Source organism: Neofelis nebulosa, chromosome X (genome assembly GCF_028018385.1).
Source record: "Neofelis nebulosa isolate mNeoNeb1 chromosome X, mNeoNeb1.pri, whole genome shotgun sequence".
In the NCBI taxonomy this organism is placed as follows: Eukaryota; Metazoa; Chordata; class Mammalia; order Carnivora; family Felidae; genus Neofelis; species Neofelis nebulosa.
Genome location: NC_080800.1, coordinates 43,264,201 through 43,282,277, shown reverse-complemented (window position 1 = coordinate 43,282,277; position 18,077 = coordinate 43,264,201). Strand labels below are relative to the sequence as shown.

Below are 18,077 nucleotides of genomic sequence, written 5' to 3'. Positions count from 1 at the left end.
GTGGTGAGCTCAGGCCTGGCACCAGGAGGTGCCAAGTAGCGTGTGTTGAAGGAATAGCAGGTGTAAGAGGAAGACTGAGGTATAGAGAGGGGAGGGAGGCTGAGACTCTGAAGAGAGAACTCCCAGAGTGTCTGGCCCTCCTCACTTGGAATATTTGAGCCAGGAAGCCAGGCCCACCATGGTCACCCACATGGAATCTCCTCCCAACCCAGGCACTGCCAGGCGGACCATCTCCTGGATGAGAAGGGCAGGGCACAGTGTCTCCTCCAGAGGGAAGTGGTGCAGTCTCTGGAACAGCAGGTGATGTAGGGGAGGGGTGGTTGGGCGATGATGGGCAAGCCTTATGTCCACCCTGTGCCAGGAGCCAAGTTCACCCAGGATGGGGGCTGGCATAAAGGGAGGGGGTGGAGCACTCCCAGGGAACCTGAGCAAAAAGGTGTGGTGGAGAATGGCCAAGGTGAGGCCTCACTTTGTGCCCATCCTCACAGCTGGTGCTGGAGAAGGAGAAGCTGGGTGCTATGCAGGCCCACCTGGCTGGGAAGATGGCTCTGACCAAAGCTCCATCCACGGTGAGCCATGCCAGGCCCGTAGGTGGCACAGACTGCTTGGGGTGGGGGATGGGGACTTGTCCTTGCACCCAGGCCCCAGGACATCTGGGCCCCTGTCCCCAGCTCCAAACATTCCCAGACCTGGAAATCTGCCCCCTCCAACTACAAAGCCTCTGACCCTAAGATCCCAAAACATCATGCTCTTGAGTTTTCAAAGCAACAGCAAATAGCCAGACACTGACTGAACACAGACCCCTTGCTACTGGCAGGATTGGCTATGTAACTCGCAGGGTCCAGTGCAAGATAACAACACGGGGCTCAGATTTCAAGATGATAACCACAGAGGAGTAAACAAAGTACAGGGACCTATGTGATTAAACAGGTCACACACCCATGAAGCAGGCCCCGGGTGCCAGGCACCGTTTCTGAGAACGTTGCTAGAGCATAATGATCTAATCCTCAATAGTATTACCATCATCCCTAAGGTCACAGGTCACAGTTGGGGAGAAGAGAAGCCTGATTCAACCCCAGCTCGAGGCCCCAGCTTTGGTGTTCTACACACACACACACACACACACACACACACACACACACACGGGTCCACACACACACTCTAATAAATACAGCTCACACTGCTTCATGGGATTCCGCACCAGATGAATTGAGAAGAGAGCTCCCTTGCTTTTAAAAAACACTTACTTATTTAAAATTCAAGTGGAAAGTTTAAGGCTCTGAATCACCAGCCTCTCCCTCCTCCTGCAGGCGTCATCCGACAAGGGCTCCTGCTGCATCATGGCCACTGGCACCTCAGCCGCCACTGGCCCAGCCTGGCCCAGCCCCCAGGAGGCCCCTGACGGCCTGTTTGCTGTGCGGAGGCACCTCTGGGGCAGCCATGGAAATAGCACATTCCCAGGCAAGGATGTCCCATGCCCTACTTGGTGCCTCTTGAACCCCTAATGCCCCTGACTGGCACTGGGTGGGAGACAGGAGCCCCAATAGTGCTCTTCACCAGCACTGCCACCCAGCCTTTGGGAAAACACAACTGCTTACAAAAGCTGTCTGTCAGCATTTCCAAGGCCTGCAAGCCCCCCACTATGGTTTCTAATTTCTAGCCCCATCTCTCCTGGGGACTGGGAGAGAAGCCCTCATTCTGGGCTTCAGCTACTCCATTTGGTCATCGGAAGGGAGGGAACTAGCTAAGCAACTCCCAGGGACTCTCCTTTTCCCTTCTCCCAAGCTCACGAATCCCCTACTACCCACAAGGCCCGGGGCCAGGAGCTTATCAGGAATCAGGGCCCTTGAGTGTCATCCTGGCTCTGCCACATGGCCAGTTACATCCCTTTGTGTGCATACTCCACTTCCTTTAAACTTTGGAAACAATAAGGCCCATTGAGGTGGGAGTGGTACACACAGTAAATGATACATTTGATGTCCGGTGCTCAGCACAAGAACTGTGATGGTGAAGCCTGGTGCTGTTAGCAAGGGATTTTAGGATTTTAGCCACGTAGACTCTGCTTGTAGACTGGAGGATGGGAGAGGGGGCGAGGAGCTCCGGAATGGGACCTGACTCTCCCCCATTCCTACAGAATTCTTCCACAACATGGATTACTTCAAGTTCCACGACATGCGGCCACCCTTCACCTACGCCACCCTCATCCGCTGGGTAAGCAGGCAGCACAGACCATGGAGAAGGAAAAGAAACAGGGGGTGGGGACCAGCCTCCCACAGTCCCAGCCTTCCTCTTGAGTGCCCCCAGTACAGGCTCCTGCACAAACAAACCCATGTCTCAGATGCGACCCCCCCACACTGGCTTCACCCCAGACCTGCCCCGAGCCCAAACCTAACCACTACCCAGGCAAGATTCAGGCCCTTGACCCACCCCTTCCCTTATGCCCATCTCAACCCCATACTTAACCCCCTCCTGGACCTGTAAAATAGTCCCCAAACCAACCTGATCTTTGCCCCTGGCCATAAACCCACCCCAGATATTATCCTAACTCCTTCCCCAGCCCTCACATATCCCAATGTGCCCACATATCCCCCAGCTGGACCCTGCCTCTGACCACTTCCTTGTGACACCTGTCTGACCCTTGTCCTCATCCCATCCCAACCCCTTCATCTGAATCTCCCTAATGCCTTCCCAGAACTTTCATCAGAGCCTGCCTAGACCTTCATCCTAGGCCCACACCTAATCCCTACACAACATCACACATTCCCCTACCTATCCCTAGCCCCATCCTGACATCCTGACCCAGAACCTCACTGGAGCCATCATCTCTGACCCTTAAACCCATTCCTAAATCCAAACAAATCAAGCTCCCACAGTTCTACCCATGTCAGACACTGCCACCCTCAGCCCAACTATGAGGGAGTGTCTCCCTTACCCCCACACCCCCTTACCCCCAGGCCATCCTGGAGGCTCCCGAGAAGCAGCGGACCCTCAACGAGATCTACCACTGGTTCACACGCATGTTTGCCTTCTTCAGAAACCACCCCGCCACCTGGAAGGTGAGCTCCTTTGGGGTGGCGGTGGCTGGGAGGGCCTCAAATGCCACCATGGTGCTACACCAAGTTCAGGAGTGGGAGGGCCTGAGGCTGGGCTTGCAGGCATGCTGGAAAGGGGCAGGAGGCTGGTTTTTGGTAAGTAGTGCTGACCTTGGAGGATGGTTGCCTACCCATCTCCCCTGCCCCTGGCCTGGCCGGCCTTCCTTCCACAGAATGCCATCCGCCACAACCTGAGCCTACACAAGTGCTTTGTGCGGGTGGAGAGTGAGAAGGGGGCCGTATGGACCGTGGATGAATTCGAGTTCCGCAAGAAGAGGAGCCAGAGGCCCAGCAGGTGTTCCAACCCCACACCTGGCCCCTAACCTCAAGACCAAGGAAAGGAGGAAGGAAGGACAGGGGCCGAAACGGGGGACAGGGTGGGGGTGGTGGAAGTGGCCTGGGGCAGGGGTGGCAGGCCCCAGATGTGCCCACAGGGACCAAGAAGTGAGGGGTGCGCAGTCTTGCCTGCCAGGGACCCTGATCCTCAGCTGACTACCCTCCTAGATCATATGCTCTGCACCAAGGCTGCTCACAGAGGCCTGGCTTCCTACAAGCTCTTTAGCCAAACTGAGCCTTTGCAACCAACCACACACATGGCCTGCCTCAGTCACTCTCCCAGATGACCCTGGGGGCTCAAAAAGACACACAGGCAGTCACAGTCCTGTCCCTCGGATACAATACAAGCACCAAAACACAAAGAGCCTGCCACAGCACACCCAGGCAACCTCAAATCTGCAATCACGCAGACGATTGCACCTGAGCACAGTTCTGTCAGCCCACATACCCCAAAGCACACACCCACAACCATCCTCCAGGCCCACAGGTACAGGGCCACACGGGGTGTGCCCAAGCAGCCTTGGTAGCTTCAGGATCTCAGGACCCAAAGAACCACACAGACACATACCAGTCACACACATCCTCTGGCAGCTCCCAACAAATCCTCTTGGTCACACAGCCCATCAGAACACACCTGTGCATCTCACGTGTACGCACACCCACACAGCACCACAGTGGATTTCCTGAGTCCCACATGGGCTTTCACAGCCACACACACACTGAATCACCAAATATACCCCATGCCTCTCCTGTCACCCACCCCACCTCCCCCGTTCTGTGCCTTACGTCCCCATCCATGCCTCAGCTTAGACTGCAGTCAGAGCCCCTCATTTATTCAGGATCCAAGGCCCTAACCCCAATAAACTGTAGCCAAATTCCCACACTCTGGACGATCACCCCAGATAAGGGTTGGGGTCAGGTGGGCAGGGGTCTGGAGCCAAGGCCATAGCAGGAGGAATTGCACAGCCAACAGAGGGAATGGCTAGGGCAAGCACTTGGCCATGGCCCCCAACATCCCAAATCCCTGCCTAAGGCCAGGAGGAGACCTGTGCTGGGGGTTCCTCAGGCCTCACGGACCCGCCCCAGGAGGCCAGCGTTCTCCTGGCGAAGGGCTCGGTAGTCCTCACGGATCTTCTCCAGGTTGCTGAGGGTCTTCTTTCCCATCTCCGTCTCGATCTAAGGCAACGCGAATCGCATCCCTTCAGTGGGCCGGGCCCCCTTCCCAGCTCCTGTTAGCCACCCTGCCTCCATGGAGGCCACTCAAGGCCCCTCCCGTGCTCCCCCCACCCTCCTCCAACAATAGCCTGCTGTGTCCCACCGACAGGCCTCTGCACGTGTCATCCGTTCACCTAAAGCATCATTTGCTATATGGCAGGATTAGCCACCGCATACTCAAGCTGAAGCCCTGGGAGGCAGGTGTGAAGACCTTTGGGGTGGAAACTGGGGCTCAGAGAAGGCCACTGGCCTATGCCAGCTCACACACACACAGCTACTAAGGGGCAAGGCTGAGAGTCCAGCCACAGGCTGTGTCCGGTCCCACAGCCTCTTGTGATGTTAACCAAGCAGCTGTCCACTGGCCTGCCTTGGTTTCCCCTCCTACCCCAAGCCTCACCTGCTCCTCAAGGTCTCGAACCTCCCGCATGATTGTGCCTGTGTCCTCGATGGTCTGGATGAGCTGGCTGCAGTTCTGGGGACGGCAGGAGCAGAAGGCTTGCACCCCAGCCATGCCCCACCCCAGGCAGCCCCAGGCACGCTTCTCCACTCACCTCGTGCAAAGCAGCTAGATACTTGTATGCCTTCCGAACGGCATCATCCTTCTTGGCATCCTGACCGGACAAAAGGGATCAGTGGGCCTCCCCCACGCTCCCCACATCTACCACCTCCAGGACCCCACAAGGCCACCCTCTCCCACTCCCCTGACTTCATCCTCCATGGCACACAGCTAGGCCCAAGCAGCAGTGTACCTACAAGGCTCACACAGGGCCTAGGCCCAAGCCAACCTGTGAGCAGACAGGCAGGCAGTAGCCTAGCACCGCCCCCCACCCCTCCACCTGGCCCAGCCTGTCCCACACCTTGAAAACAAGCTCATCAGTCACTGCAAATGTCCGATCCAGCTTCCCAGACAAGGAGTTGATTTCCTTCTGAAGTTCCTTTGTGTCCGATAAGATCTGGTGAAGAGCAGTGTAGCCAATAAGCCCATGTCTGGCACAGACTAGCCAGCCAGCTGAGGGCATTCCTGCGCATGCTCTCACATCCAGACAGGGTGTGAGTCACTGCATCGGGTGTGGCTGGAGTGGACTGGGTAGGACCGCTCTGTGATGGGGTATGGCTACACAGCTCTGCCTTTCGGAGGGAGTGGGGTGTCCATGTGGCCATGCTACACACATCTGCCCTTTGGGCGTGCCTGCCCGTGTGCCCCAACCCTCCACAGCCATGATGGTGCACCTTAGTGATCTCTTCCTTCTGCTTTCGGATGTTGCCCACAATCTCCAAGATGCGCTGGGTATAGGCCAGCCGGGACACGTCTCGAGGCAGGGTCTCCAGCTCTGATACCTAGGTGGGGACACAGCAGGCATTCCCCTGGGACCCCCACCCCCACCCACTCCGAACCACCCAGGGCTCCCCATGCAGGCCTTACCAGCTGCTTATAGACCTCCTCCTTCCTGCGGGCCTCTTCGGCAGCTGCCCGAACACTCTGGTGCAGCTCCTGGATCTCTGCCAGCCGTCGAGAAGATTCCAGCTGCCAGGACCCCATGGGCAGAGGGACAGTGAGCAGAGCACAGGGATGGCCCCCTAGGGAGGGACTGAACCTGCCCCCCACATACAGCCCAGGACCCCACAACCTACCTCTCTGCAGTCCTGGAGCTTTCGGAGTTGGCGGTACTCAGCCAGGAGAGGGACCCGGTGCTTTTCCCACTGACCAGCCAAGTGGATCACCCGCTGGGCACTACTCTCTACCACGAGCTAGGTGGGGGTGGTGGTAGGGGATACCCGTCACACAGGCTGGACCCTTCCGACTCCAACCCTCCCACCCAGCCATGGCACCAGCCCCACCTGCAGCTTGGCGAGGTTGGCAGCACCGTCAGGCAGCAGCTCCACAGCCCGGCTCTTCAAGCGCAGGGCCTGCTCACGCTCCGCTGTGCTCAGCTCACTCTGCCGACACTCGGTCTCCACCTGGCACCCGTGACCCCCACTGCCGTCATTGCAGGAGCCCAGCCACACACTACATCCCCCACTGAGTCTGGAAAGCCCTAGCCTAGCCTGAGCCCCCACAGATGACAACACATCCCTCTACCCTCTATTGGCCCCCTGGCCCGTCCTGATTGCCACAGAAACCTACAAGCGGTGAGAGACACCCATAGTCCCCTCTGACCCCTCCACATCCACAATGACCCCCAGGAACCCTGACAAGGCCCACCAGCCCCTGCCCACACAGATCTGTCATGCCCACACAAATGCCCACAGATGCTCGCACCCCTCCTGATTCTCATAGACACACACATGGCCTGACTGATGCCCACAGGTGACCCAACCCCATAGGTCCAACCCCCCAACCCTACATCCCTCTCTCACCCCCACTGGTTTTCCTGAATCATCAAGAGCCCACAGGTCCCCAAGGTCGCCTGTGAACCCTTCTAACATCTGCAGACCCCTACAAAGTCCTCTCAGCCCCTTCAAGTCCCTCTAGGCCCCACTGTGACCCACCCCCACCTCCCACCTGCACGAGGCTGATTCCCAGGGTCTTCATGTTGGCTTCAACCTCTTCAATGTTATGCTTCACTCCCTCCAGTTGTTCCCGAAGAGACTCCAGCTCCTGCTCTTGAGCTGCCCGTGTGTCCTGGGAGGCACAGGCCAATTGGATGGGGGTGTCGGGCCCAGCAGGCAGGCAAGGGCCCAGAACGCCCGCCACTGCTCTGCTTACCTGTTCAGGCCGCTGGGAGGTGGCCGGCACATCAGACACCTGGGCTGCCTGGGCCTCAGGCTCCTGGGGGAGTGAGAAGGGAGTATCCTGACTGTTGAGGAAAGGCCCTGCCCCTCCCAGCCCAGCCTTAGCACCCCCTCCAAGTGCCCTCCCTGCACCATCCTCATGTCCACTCAACCACCGACAGCTGTCAGACTGAGTGTATAAGGACCCAGGCACTCTCTGAGACCACAGGCTGGAAGCATTTGCTCATAAAGAAACCTCCCTGACCCTGACAGCTCCTGCCCACCTGCCCATGAGAAGGATCAGCACCCTTCTGGGTAAAGGACAGAAGATCTCTCCAGAGGAGACTGTCTGGGGGAAGCCGGGGGTTGCGCAAGGAGCACTCCTACACCCTTACATGGTCTCCTGCCCTCCACCCTCTCTCCACTGAAGCCCCTGAGAACCCAGGGGACGCCTCTGGGTATCCACCCCAGTGTGGAGAGGGCATGCCCAATGGGAACACAGAAACCTGTGTGGACAAAGTGTGCTGTCTGTACACAGAGCAACCCTGTGAGCCTGCCTCGGCCCCGTCAGCACGCCGGTGTCCATTGAGACACACTCACGGGATGGAAGGTGAACTTCTCTGAGTGTGTGAAGCGGGAGCCCTTGGAAGCACCAGTCCTGGCTCCAGCACCCCAGGCCTGCAGCAGCTCCCCCAGGTCTCGGGCTTGTGGAGGGGCCCCTGGCCGGCCCCAGGTGTGGCGCAGATGCTCAGCCAGGTGCTTCTGTAGCCGCTGCCGCTGAGCCCGTGTGTCCTCCTGGAAACAGATGGCAGGGCAGACAGGAGGGCGTAGAGGCCCACTAGGCACCCAAGGCCCTGTCTCCTCCAGGGAGCTGCCTGACAAAGTGCTACCAACCAGTCATGGCCACCCAGTAGCCTCTCCCACCGAGGGGGCCCAGTCCCCCTCTCCTGACCCACCGGTCTGGGAGCTCCCCAAGGACAGGGTCCCCTCCTCACAGCCACGCTTCTCTCCACACCAGAGGAGCAAATCAGTAGCTCCCAAATAAGAGAGGAACACTAAAGGCTATGTGGGGACAGAGCAGAGACAGAGAGCCAGAGGTGCTGGGCACAGAAGCAGGTAGACGCAGAGTGGAATGGGGCAGGGGACAGAGGTAGTTTTGAGACAACTGAGGAAATCTGATTACAAACTCAGTGACAGTATTAAAAAATCATTGTTAATGTTACTCCGTGTGAAAAAGACCCAGTGGTTACTTTAAAAAGTGAATGCCCTTATGAGTTAAGAGATGTATACTTCAGTATTTAGAGTTGAAATGGCATGAATACTGGGATTTGCTTTAAAATAATACTGAAAGGGGGCACCTGGGTGGCTCAGTCAGTTAAGCGACTGACTCTTGATATCAGCTCAGATCGTGATCTCCTGGTCATGAGATCGAGCCCTGTGTCGGGCTCTGCACTGAGTGTGGACCTGCTTGGGATATATTCTCTCTCTCTCCCTCCCTCTCTCCCTCTCTCTCTCTCTCTCTCTCTCTCTCTCTGCCCTGCACCCATGCTCTCACTCACTCTCTCAAAATAAATAAACATTTTCTTAAAATAAAATAATAGTGAAAAAAGTCAGGGGAGAACAGATGAAGAAAGATTGGTGAGACGCTTATAGTTGAAGGTGGATTACAGCTCCATAAGATTCATTAGAATATTCTATTTCTGTGTTCGAAAATCTCTGTAAGTTTCAAAAAGATGGACAGAAGTAAAGATGGAACAAGTGGCAGTGGGGGAGGCAGGGGGCAAACAGAACAGACAGTTACAGAGGTGAACAGACGGGAAGGGGAGAGACGCAGTACAGACATGAGGAGACAGACAGAAGGGTGGGAAGGAGGGGCAGCAAAGCCACAGAACAAGAAAAACAGTGACCAGAAGAGACAGTGCAGAGATCTAGGGACAGAAAAAAATGAGTATTGGTGACAGTGGCAGAGACAGAGAAAGAATGAGACACTCAAGGGTGGGAAAAAGGTAGTAGAAACAGGAAGGAAGGAGTCAAGTCCTGACCATTCTGGTTGCTGGGAGCCTACACGTGGTTCAGTCAAGCACTAGCCTGAGCTGGAGGGGGGGGGTACTATCAGCTCCTGTATCTCAGAATTGGAAACCAAGGCTCTGGGGAGGGATACTGACTTGTCCGAAGCCCACAGTCTTTCTGGCTCCGGTGTTCTCTCAGGGGAGAAGCCAGGGAGGTGCATGCATGCAGAGGGGGGATGATGAAGGACAAAGTGGGGAAAGGAGGGGGCAGAGGACCAAGGGAAGCTGAGACAGGAGCAGCAGGAAGCAACCATGAGCAGGAGCCCTGGCAGTTGGGAGCCAAGCGTCGGGCAGTACCTGGGTGGGATGGCATGGTGCCCGGTGGACCCAGTCCTCATCCCCAGGGTGGTCCCGGCCCATGTGCTGGCAGAGCTGGATGGCATGGCATTCGAGGAGTGAGGCCACCCTCCCAGTGGGCTGGGGCACCTGGGTGGGGGCTGGTAGCAGCAGAGGACTCGCCTGGAACTCCCGGGACTCTGGAGGCAGGAACAGAGTCAGCTAGCCCTCCTGCCTGGCCGCCTGGCCATAGGGTCAGGCCCACCTTTACCCTTCTCTCCAGCCCCTCTCTGCAGCTTCACACTTACCTCCTCTGGAACTCAACTCAGACATGGCCAGCCTGGTAGTGTGGAAAGGCTTCTGGGAGGCAGAGCCCTGGTGGGAGAGCAGAATCAGAGCCTCCATGATGAACTGTAATAGGGGCACTGGTGGGAGGGGGGGTCAAAAACCTGAGCCCCCTGGGGTGGGGGGGGCAAGCTAGGGATGAGCAACATCGATATAAGTTGGGGGGGGGGTCCCACCTGGAGGTGCTGTAGCTTGGGAGTGCGAAGGAGGGGAGGGACCCAGGGCAGGGCCAGCTGGTCCCGGATTTGGCTCCCGATGGCCCGGAGAAGGATAGCTGAGTCACCTATGAAGAGTGGGGAAGGAGTATCAATCAGGTGACAGTGCCACAGTTCCAAAAATGCATATGCCGGGAAAGCAGCCGTGGCTCTGGGACCCCGTCCCAGAGATGCAGATCTGTCTAGCTATGGTTCTCACACTTGGCCATTCAACACTTACTGAGCACCTACTATGGATCAGTCACTGTTCTAGACTCTTGGGATCCTTCAGTGAACAAGCTGATAAACATCCCTGCCCTCATGGAACCAGCATGCTGGTAGAGGAGAACATGATGAAGGTCATGAGTATGATACAGAAAACTGTCGGATGGTGATCCAAGAGGAGGGTAAAGACTGCGGAGAGGGGCATGTCATTTTAAACAAGGCAGTCTGAGGAGGGCCTCCCCAAGGGGACATGTGAACAAAACCTCTAAAAGGTAAGGGGGTGAACCAGGAGGATATCCAGGGGAAGAATAATTTGGCAAATACAAAGGCCCTGATGCCTGGAGTGGCTGAGAAGCACCAAGGAGGCCCATGTGGTTGGCGGGGGTGAGGGGGGGGAGCAAGGAGGAGGTGAGGCAGAGAGGACCCTCCCAGAACAAACTCCCCACCTGGGGCAGCCCAAGCCCAGACCCCCTTCCCCCTGCACTGCCTCCCCTCCCCCAGCCCCAATCTCCCTCTCCTACCCAGCTCTCCCAAAGACACATCCCACACACACCCCCAACCTTTTTACCACCTCCACCTCTCTCGGCCCCTCCACCACACTCTCCTTCACCCCACCATGCCCTGGGCAGCCCATACCTGCAGGCTGATCTGCATCCTCAGAGGCATCGGAGGGCAGACGCTCAGCCAAGAAGAGAAGTAGATCCCGGAGATCAGGCTCACTGGGATAGAGGAAGTTCTGATAGCCAAGCTCCAGCGGATAGCCCAGGTCCTGGGGGTTGGGGAGGTAGCCTCTATTAGGCAGCCAGAATCCTCCTGCCCTGGGAGCCCTGGGCCTAGACCACAAACGCTCCCACTCTCTCACCAACCAGTACTCTCTGAACTTCCCCTTGGCTCCCCAAGGCTTCCAGACCTCTGGGGGAAGCCACAGAGTGATTACAGTCAATGCTACAGAGAGCAAGAAATAAGATTAAAGCTCTGGCCTAACTATGAGCCAAAATCCAGAGGCCATAAAAGAGAAAATGAATATTTCTGAATACATGAAAAGAAACAAAATTTTTTAATGTTTATTTATTTGTTTTTGAGAGAGAAAGAGAGAGAGAGAGAGAGAGAGGGAGAAGGAAAGAGAGAGAACAAGAGCAGGGGAGGGGAAGAGAGAGAGAGGGCAAAAGAAAATCCCAAGAAGGCTCCTTGCTGCCAGTGCAGAGCCTGATGAGGAGCTCGAACTCACGAATCACAAGTTCATGACCTGAGCTGAAATCAAGAGTCAGACATTTAACCAACTGAACCACCCTCGTATCCAAAACAAAAATTTTAAAGAATATAATTACCAAAGTCAAACAGTGATGACAAGATGGAAAAAAAATATTTGGAGTTCCTATCACACACTAAGAGTAAATCAACCTAGTATATTAAGAGTAAACAAGCAGGGGCCTGGGTGGTTCAGTGGGTTGAGAATCTGACTCTTGATTTTGGCTCAGGTCATGATCCCCGGGTCATGGCATCGAGCCCCACATCGGGCTCTGCTTGGGATTCTCCCTCCCTTTCCCTCTGCCCCTCTCCCTGACTCATGCTTTCTCTCTATACATAAATCTCAAAAAAAAAAAAAAAACTAAAGCAATAAAAGACTGGTAATACAAGAGAAAAGTCGGCAAAAGATAGGAACAAGCAGCTCACAGAAAAAGAAATGAAAATGGCCCTTAAACATAGGCAAATATATCCAACCTTGCTTATAAGAAAGGCGCAAACTGAAAGCACATTGAGAGATCTCACACAAGCATCACCGACCCGGGACCACCTGACATTCTCTTCTCCAGGTGCACGCTGGGAGGGAGCCCCCATTGCTCTGGCAGTGTTCCTGCCCAAAACCTGCATCTAATCATAAGAAAACACTCTGACCAACTCAAATCATAGGGCATTCCATCCAACAGCTGGCCTAGACTCTTCAGAAACATTCCTCATCACAAAAGAAACAAAGAAACAAAAACAAGGGAGGACTGTAGGATGTGTCTGATTAGAGACGCAACAGTGAAATAAAATGTGTGATCCTCGATTAGATTCTACAGGTTTTTAAGGGAAAAAAAAACGCTACAAAGGATATTTTTGGGGACAACGGGGGATATTTGGCCACGCACTAGGTATTAGATACTGGCATTCTAATATATACTGTCAATACTAATATATACTATCAATATTACATTTCATGGGTGTGATCACAACATTGTGGTTATGCTGGCAAATATGCTTCTACTTAGGAGAGGCATGCTGAAAATTTTAGTGTCATGCTGTCTGCCACTTTCAAATGGCTCAGCAAAAAAAAGTGTGTGTGTGTGTGTGTGTGTGTGTGTGTGTGTATGTGTGTGTGTGTGCATCTATATACAGAGACAAGAATGGAGCAAAATGTTAACACTATAGGAAACTAGGAGAAGGGTATACAAGGGTTATACAAGGGTTATCATTCCACTTTTGTTTTTCTTTAAATTTGAAAGTTTGTCAAAGTACAAAGCTGAGGAGAAAAACTATACTGAGATGCCATTCCTCACCTACTGAACAAGCAAAAATCAGTGGACAAGGCTGTGGAGAAACAGGTTCTCTCTCCTACACTGCTGTTGGGAAGGCCAAAATTAAACAAAGCCCAGGGAGGGCAATTTGGCAAAGTCTAACAAAACAACACACTTGATTAATTTACAACGTAGCACCAGTAACTCATAGAGACTTTCCTCAACACAACAGCCAAACTAACGAAAAAGCTGCTAAAGAAGAAATAAAAAGGGGCAGAGACCTAGAAAGTGAAGGGCTCTGAAAAAAAAACTTCACGTGGTTCAAAGATGACCTCAAGTCGACCCTCCTGACAGTTATAAGAGGGCCTTTTCTCCCCAGCTTCAAACCAGGAAGCAGGCTTTTGGTTTTGCTTTTTCCCTTCCAGACTCTGCAGAGTATATAGATGTGCTCTCAGGAGAAAAACCACCAGGAAACGGAGAATATGAAATGCCATGAAAAGGAAGGACAGGCTGTCCAATCATGTTAAATAAAATGCTCCGAGTGGATCACTTTCTGATACAGGTGTTTTAGACTATTTCAAAGAAATATGCTCTCAACTTGCTTCATGGTTTGTTATGTACCTTAGACAGTTATTAAGTTAGATGGAAAGGACTTTTAGTATGAGTCATGAACCATTGCTTATAACCAGAAACTGGGCAATTAAAATCTCTTTAATACGAAAAGAAAGAAAGAAATGAAAAAGAAAGGGGAAAGAAGTATATTCACATTTGCTTATATCTGCATTAAAAAAAAAAAAAGAAAAACCAGAAAGACACACAAGAAGCCAATCAAATAACTCCCTTATAGCAGACAGGCAGGGTAATGGAGTGAACAGTCTGGAATGGGAGCCTCGGCAAGGTATCATGTTCCTTCTGTCACACCTTGGAGATCCCTTTTACCCTTTCAATAGCTAACCACCTTTTACTTGGTTAACACTTCTTTAAAATTTTTTTTTAATGTTTATTTATTTTTGAGAGACAGAGAGAGACAGAGAATGAGCAGGGGAGGGGCAGAGGGAGACACAGAATCCAAAGCAGGCTTCAGGCTCTAAGAGTCAGCACACAGCCTGACACAGGGCTCAAACCCACAAACCGTGAGATCATGACTCAAGCTGAAGTCGGACACTTAACCAACCGAGCCACCCAGGCGCCCCTTGGTTAACAATTCTTTATATCAAAATTTCCCTGTTCCGGGGCGCCTGGGTGGCGCAGTCGGTTAAGCGTCCGACTTCAGCCAGGTCACGATCTCGCGGTCCGTGAGTTCGAGCCCCGCGTCAGGCTCTGGGCTGATGGCTCGGAGCCTGGAGCCTGTTTCCGATTCTGTGTCTCCCTCTCTCTCTGCCCCTCCCCCGTTCATGCTATGTCTCTCTCTGTCCCAAAAATAAATAAAAAACGTTGAAAAAAAAAAATTTAAAAAAAAAATTTCCCTGTTCCAACTACTGCTGGGGTTTCTATCTCCAGACTGGACCCTGTCTAATAAAATGACCTACTCAAAACAATAATTTTTTAGAAATTTTTATTTTTATTTTAGAAATAATTTTCCAGGCTTTGGTATAAAAAGATCGGAGTTGGGGCGCCTGGGTGGCTCAGTCGGTTAAGCGGCCGACTTCGGCTCAGGTTATGATCTCACGGTCCATGAGTTCAAGCCCCACGTCGGGCTCTGTGCTTACAGCTCAGAGCCTGGAGCCTGTTTCAGATTCTGTGTCTCCCTCTCTCTGACCCTCCCCCATTCATGCTCTGTCTCTCTCTGTCTGAAAAATAAATGTTAAAAAAAAATTTAAAAAGATCGGAGTTAAAATCCATCAACTGCTACTTACTGGCTATAAAGCCTTGGACCAGTTATTTAACCACTTGGAAACTCAAGTTTCCTAGCTGTAAAATGGGGCTGATAGTACTTTCCCTATGTGTCTGCCTTAAGAGATCAAAGGCCCTATCGGGGTTCTGGGTGAGGACTGAGACACCGGCCCAGAAAGCCTTTTTCTCTGCCAGAGTTGCTGTTGGTCTGGAGCTGCATGGGCTCTGAAAGCAGACTTCCTGGATCCAAATCCAAGTTTTGCCTCTTCCCAACCTTGTGACCTCAGGCAAATCACTTAACTTCTTGGTGCTTTGCTTTCCTCATCTGAAAAAAGGGATACCAATGGTATCTACTTCTGAAAGTTGTCGCAAGAATTCAGTAAGTTAACATCATGTCACCACAGTGCCCAACACAGGGCATACACTCAGAAAACATCATTATTACCTGCATGTGTGTGTATTAGGTCACAACATAAGGTCACAGTCAAAAGAGTGTGAAAACCACTGGCTTTTAAGCTACCTTATTTTGGGTTCTTTCCGACACCTGCAATCAAAGAGTTGTGACTGATATAGAAACTCATTCCAGGAGTCAGGTATGTGAAGTGATAGACACCAAACTATGGAGGTGGCTGAGTGGCAGAAAGTGGTTCCAGGCATGGGGCACACGAAGAGGCAGACAGCCGAACATGGAAGCATCCATCTGGGTTAGAAGAGATCTTTTCTGCCTACTGCAGGCAAACGGAGGTTCTGGGGCCAATCGAGGGTCCCTCTTGGCCACACTCTCTGCCCCACGCTAGGGAGAGCATAAGCGCAGGTAAGCCAACACCAGATCCAGTGAGAGGCCACACAAACAGAATAGAGGAATAGAGAAACGGGGGAAGCCAGATCCCCAACTCCTCCTCAACATCACTGTGTACTGTCCTTGGTCTAAGAGAACAGAACTTCTCCCTTAAAAAGTGTCATCCTCGAGAAAACAGCTCCAGGCCAGGGGATAGATTGCCGGGCTCGAGAGGGCACCAAGGGCCCCAGAGAGAAGAACCTGAGAACCCCCAAGAGCAAAGTGAACCTGAGATCTGAGGGAAGGGCAGAGCCCCACAGCCTACTGTTAAGAGATAGACACTACGTAAGCAAGGTACAAACTCAAGAAACTTGACCACCCTGTCCCCAGAGGCTAAATGGAAATTTTCACCCTACCACCATATACTAGGTCTGTTTGGCCATGTTTACATTCATTAAAAGCCATAGGTTGCTGGGATGCAAGCAGCCAGATTGGGCCTATCTAAGAAGAGTAAAACCACTTGCACAAAGCTTATTATATCCAGCTTTTTACATATCAGCTCATTTTTAATGCTCATAGCAACCCTATGTGGTGGGTACAATTCTTACGTCCATTTTGCAAGTGAGGAAACTGAAGCCCAAAGATATTAAGAGACTAACCCAAAGTCACAGAGCCAGCAAGCAAGGAGAAATGACATTACTCAGAGCCTCTTGGTGCTAAGCATCACAAACTAGATCAACTCATTTAATGCCCATAAGGACTCTACTTTTATCATCTCAGTTTCACAAATAAGGAAACTGAAGCCCAGAAGGGTTACGGTAAAACAGTTCACAAGCAGTATAGTGAGGGCCTGAGCAACTTGGACGGTTTGACCATAGACCCAACATCCTTAACCACTAATGAACACTAAACCACCAGGGGAGGTGGCAGAGAGGAAAGGCAAGAGTTTCAAAGGAGCTTAGTAACTTTGTGAAGGAGGAAGGAAGAGGCTGTGTGTATTGGGAAGAGGGCACTCACCATGCAGGCCTGAGCCAGGCTCATGGCCAGGCGGAACCGGGCGGACATGGCCAGAGGCAGCAGGGGACTGAGGCCAGAGCCCACAGCAGGATTGATCACACGCAGACAACGGACCACAGCTTCTACAACCAACTCAGTGGTGAAGGCTCGCAGGGTCTGCACATCTGGAGGAACTGCCCTGAAAAAGAAGGGAGCAGGCTCAGTGTAGGAAGTAGCCAGGAAACGGGGATCATGCTGGACCCTGCTGCCTTCTGGAAGCCTTAGTATCAGGTGGGAGTAGGGAGGATGACCACATTTCAAACAGGTCCTAGAGTGTTGGTGACTGCGACTTCCATTTGGGAAACTAAGAACTGGGGAAGTCCTTAGGTCCTAATGGTGGACGGAAGGGATCTGAATTCAAAAAAATCTCAAATTTCCTTATGATTAAAAGTCTTAAATTTCTGGGGTCTGGGAAGGGCAAGGGACCCAGGCGGCATGCTCTCTGGGTTTCTGGATTCCCAGGTATCATGTTCCCTGCATGTCAGGGGCCCCTAGATATTGAGCTCCTGGAGTTTTGAGACTAGATATTGGGAGTCCCGGGTTTTCAGGACTTCCAAACGTCAGGGTCCCTAGATGTCAAGATCCCTGGATAATAAGACCTTCTAGTTTCAAGCAATCTAGACATCAGGCTCCCTAGATATTGGCACCCTGGGGTTTTAGGGGCCTCGAATACAGAAGTCCTTGTGCGTCAGGGTCACTAAGTGTTGAGATCGCCAGATTTTAGGATCTGGGAATTTAAAAAGCCCAGGTGTTGGGGAACAGGGTTTGAAGGTTCCCAAGTATCCAGTCCCAGGGTTTTTGAGTGCCAGGGTCCTGGGTGTTTAAATTCCCTGGTACTCAAAATACAGGTGGCTTAGATTTTCCCAGTATCAGGGTCCCAAGGTATTGACGTCAAGATCCACAGATTTCAGGGTACTGGGTCTTGAGGTTCCAAGGTTTTAAGGTCTCGAGATGTCTGGATCCTGGAGTTTAGTGTTTACCAAGTGTCGGGGTCAAAGGGTTTGGGAAGCCCCTGATGTCACAGTGCCTGCGTGTGTGTGTGTGTGTGTGTGTGTGTGTGTGTGTGTGCGCGCGCGCGCGCGCGCGCACGTATGTGTCTGTGAAAGGGACCAGGGGTGTCTTAGGGTCCTGTAAGTTGGAACCCTGGATATCAACGTCCAGGGTTTTAAGGTTCCTGGGTGACTGGGTCCAGAGTTTTGTAGTCCCGGATGTGGGTATTTAGGGGTGGGCGGGGGGCAGTGTCCTTACGTGCCGGCCTGGCGAAGGGAATGGATGAGGATTCGGTCCGCCTCCTCCATGATGGAGCCGTGTTCGAGTCTGAGGCCGGGTCCAGGGCCGGGTCCGAGCAAGAGAGGCGCGGCTGTAGAAACCCCGCTCCGCACTCGCGGTCCAAGGAGTGTCACGGGCTGCGCGGGGACAGATGGGAAGTGTAGTTCCGAGAGTGAGTG

The 18,077-nt window shown here is 52.9% G+C and overlaps 2 protein-coding genes across 6 annotated transcripts in view; one reads left to right on the top strand and one right to left on the bottom strand.

Moving 5' to 3' along the window:
- FOXP3 (forkhead box P3) overlaps positions 1 to 4,309 on the top strand; it is a 14,355-nt gene extending 10,046 nt beyond the window's left edge. For 4 of the 5 annotated variants that reach the window (XM_058714588.1, XM_058714587.1, XM_058714589.1 and 1 more), the window contains 4 exons: positions 213 to 300; positions 489 to 569; positions 1,311 to 1,461; positions 2,135 to 2,927. In XM_058714588.1, the coding sequence (XP_058570571.1) occupies positions 213 to 300; positions 489 to 569; positions 1,311 to 1,461; positions 2,135 to 2,481 (667 nt within the window). In that variant the 3' untranslated portion in view covers positions 2,482 to 2,927. Of the gene's footprint in view, positions 1 to 212; positions 301 to 488; positions 570 to 1,310; positions 1,462 to 2,134; positions 2,928 to 2,954; positions 3,057 to 3,265 lie in introns of those variants that run through there. The other variant, XM_058714586.1, reaches the window with a different exon arrangement.
- CCDC22 (coiled-coil domain containing 22) lies at positions 4,241 to 18,077 on the bottom strand. The gene is made up of 17 exons (XM_058714583.1): positions 17,878 to 18,077; positions 16,591 to 16,768; positions 11,101 to 11,233; positions 10,222 to 10,328; positions 10,009 to 10,075; positions 9,722 to 9,900; positions 7,956 to 8,150; positions 7,351 to 7,413; positions 7,147 to 7,266; positions 6,483 to 6,602; positions 6,276 to 6,392; positions 6,067 to 6,168; positions 5,874 to 5,981; positions 5,501 to 5,596; positions 5,195 to 5,254; positions 5,041 to 5,115; positions 4,241 to 4,604 (listed from the first exon to the last, which is right to left on the bottom strand). The coding sequence occupies exons 1-17, from the start codon at positions 17,925 to 17,927 to the stop codon at positions 4,491 to 4,493; spliced, it is 1,884 nt and encodes a 627-aa protein (XP_058570566.1). The 5' UTR covers positions 17,928 to 18,077; the 3' UTR covers positions 4,241 to 4,490.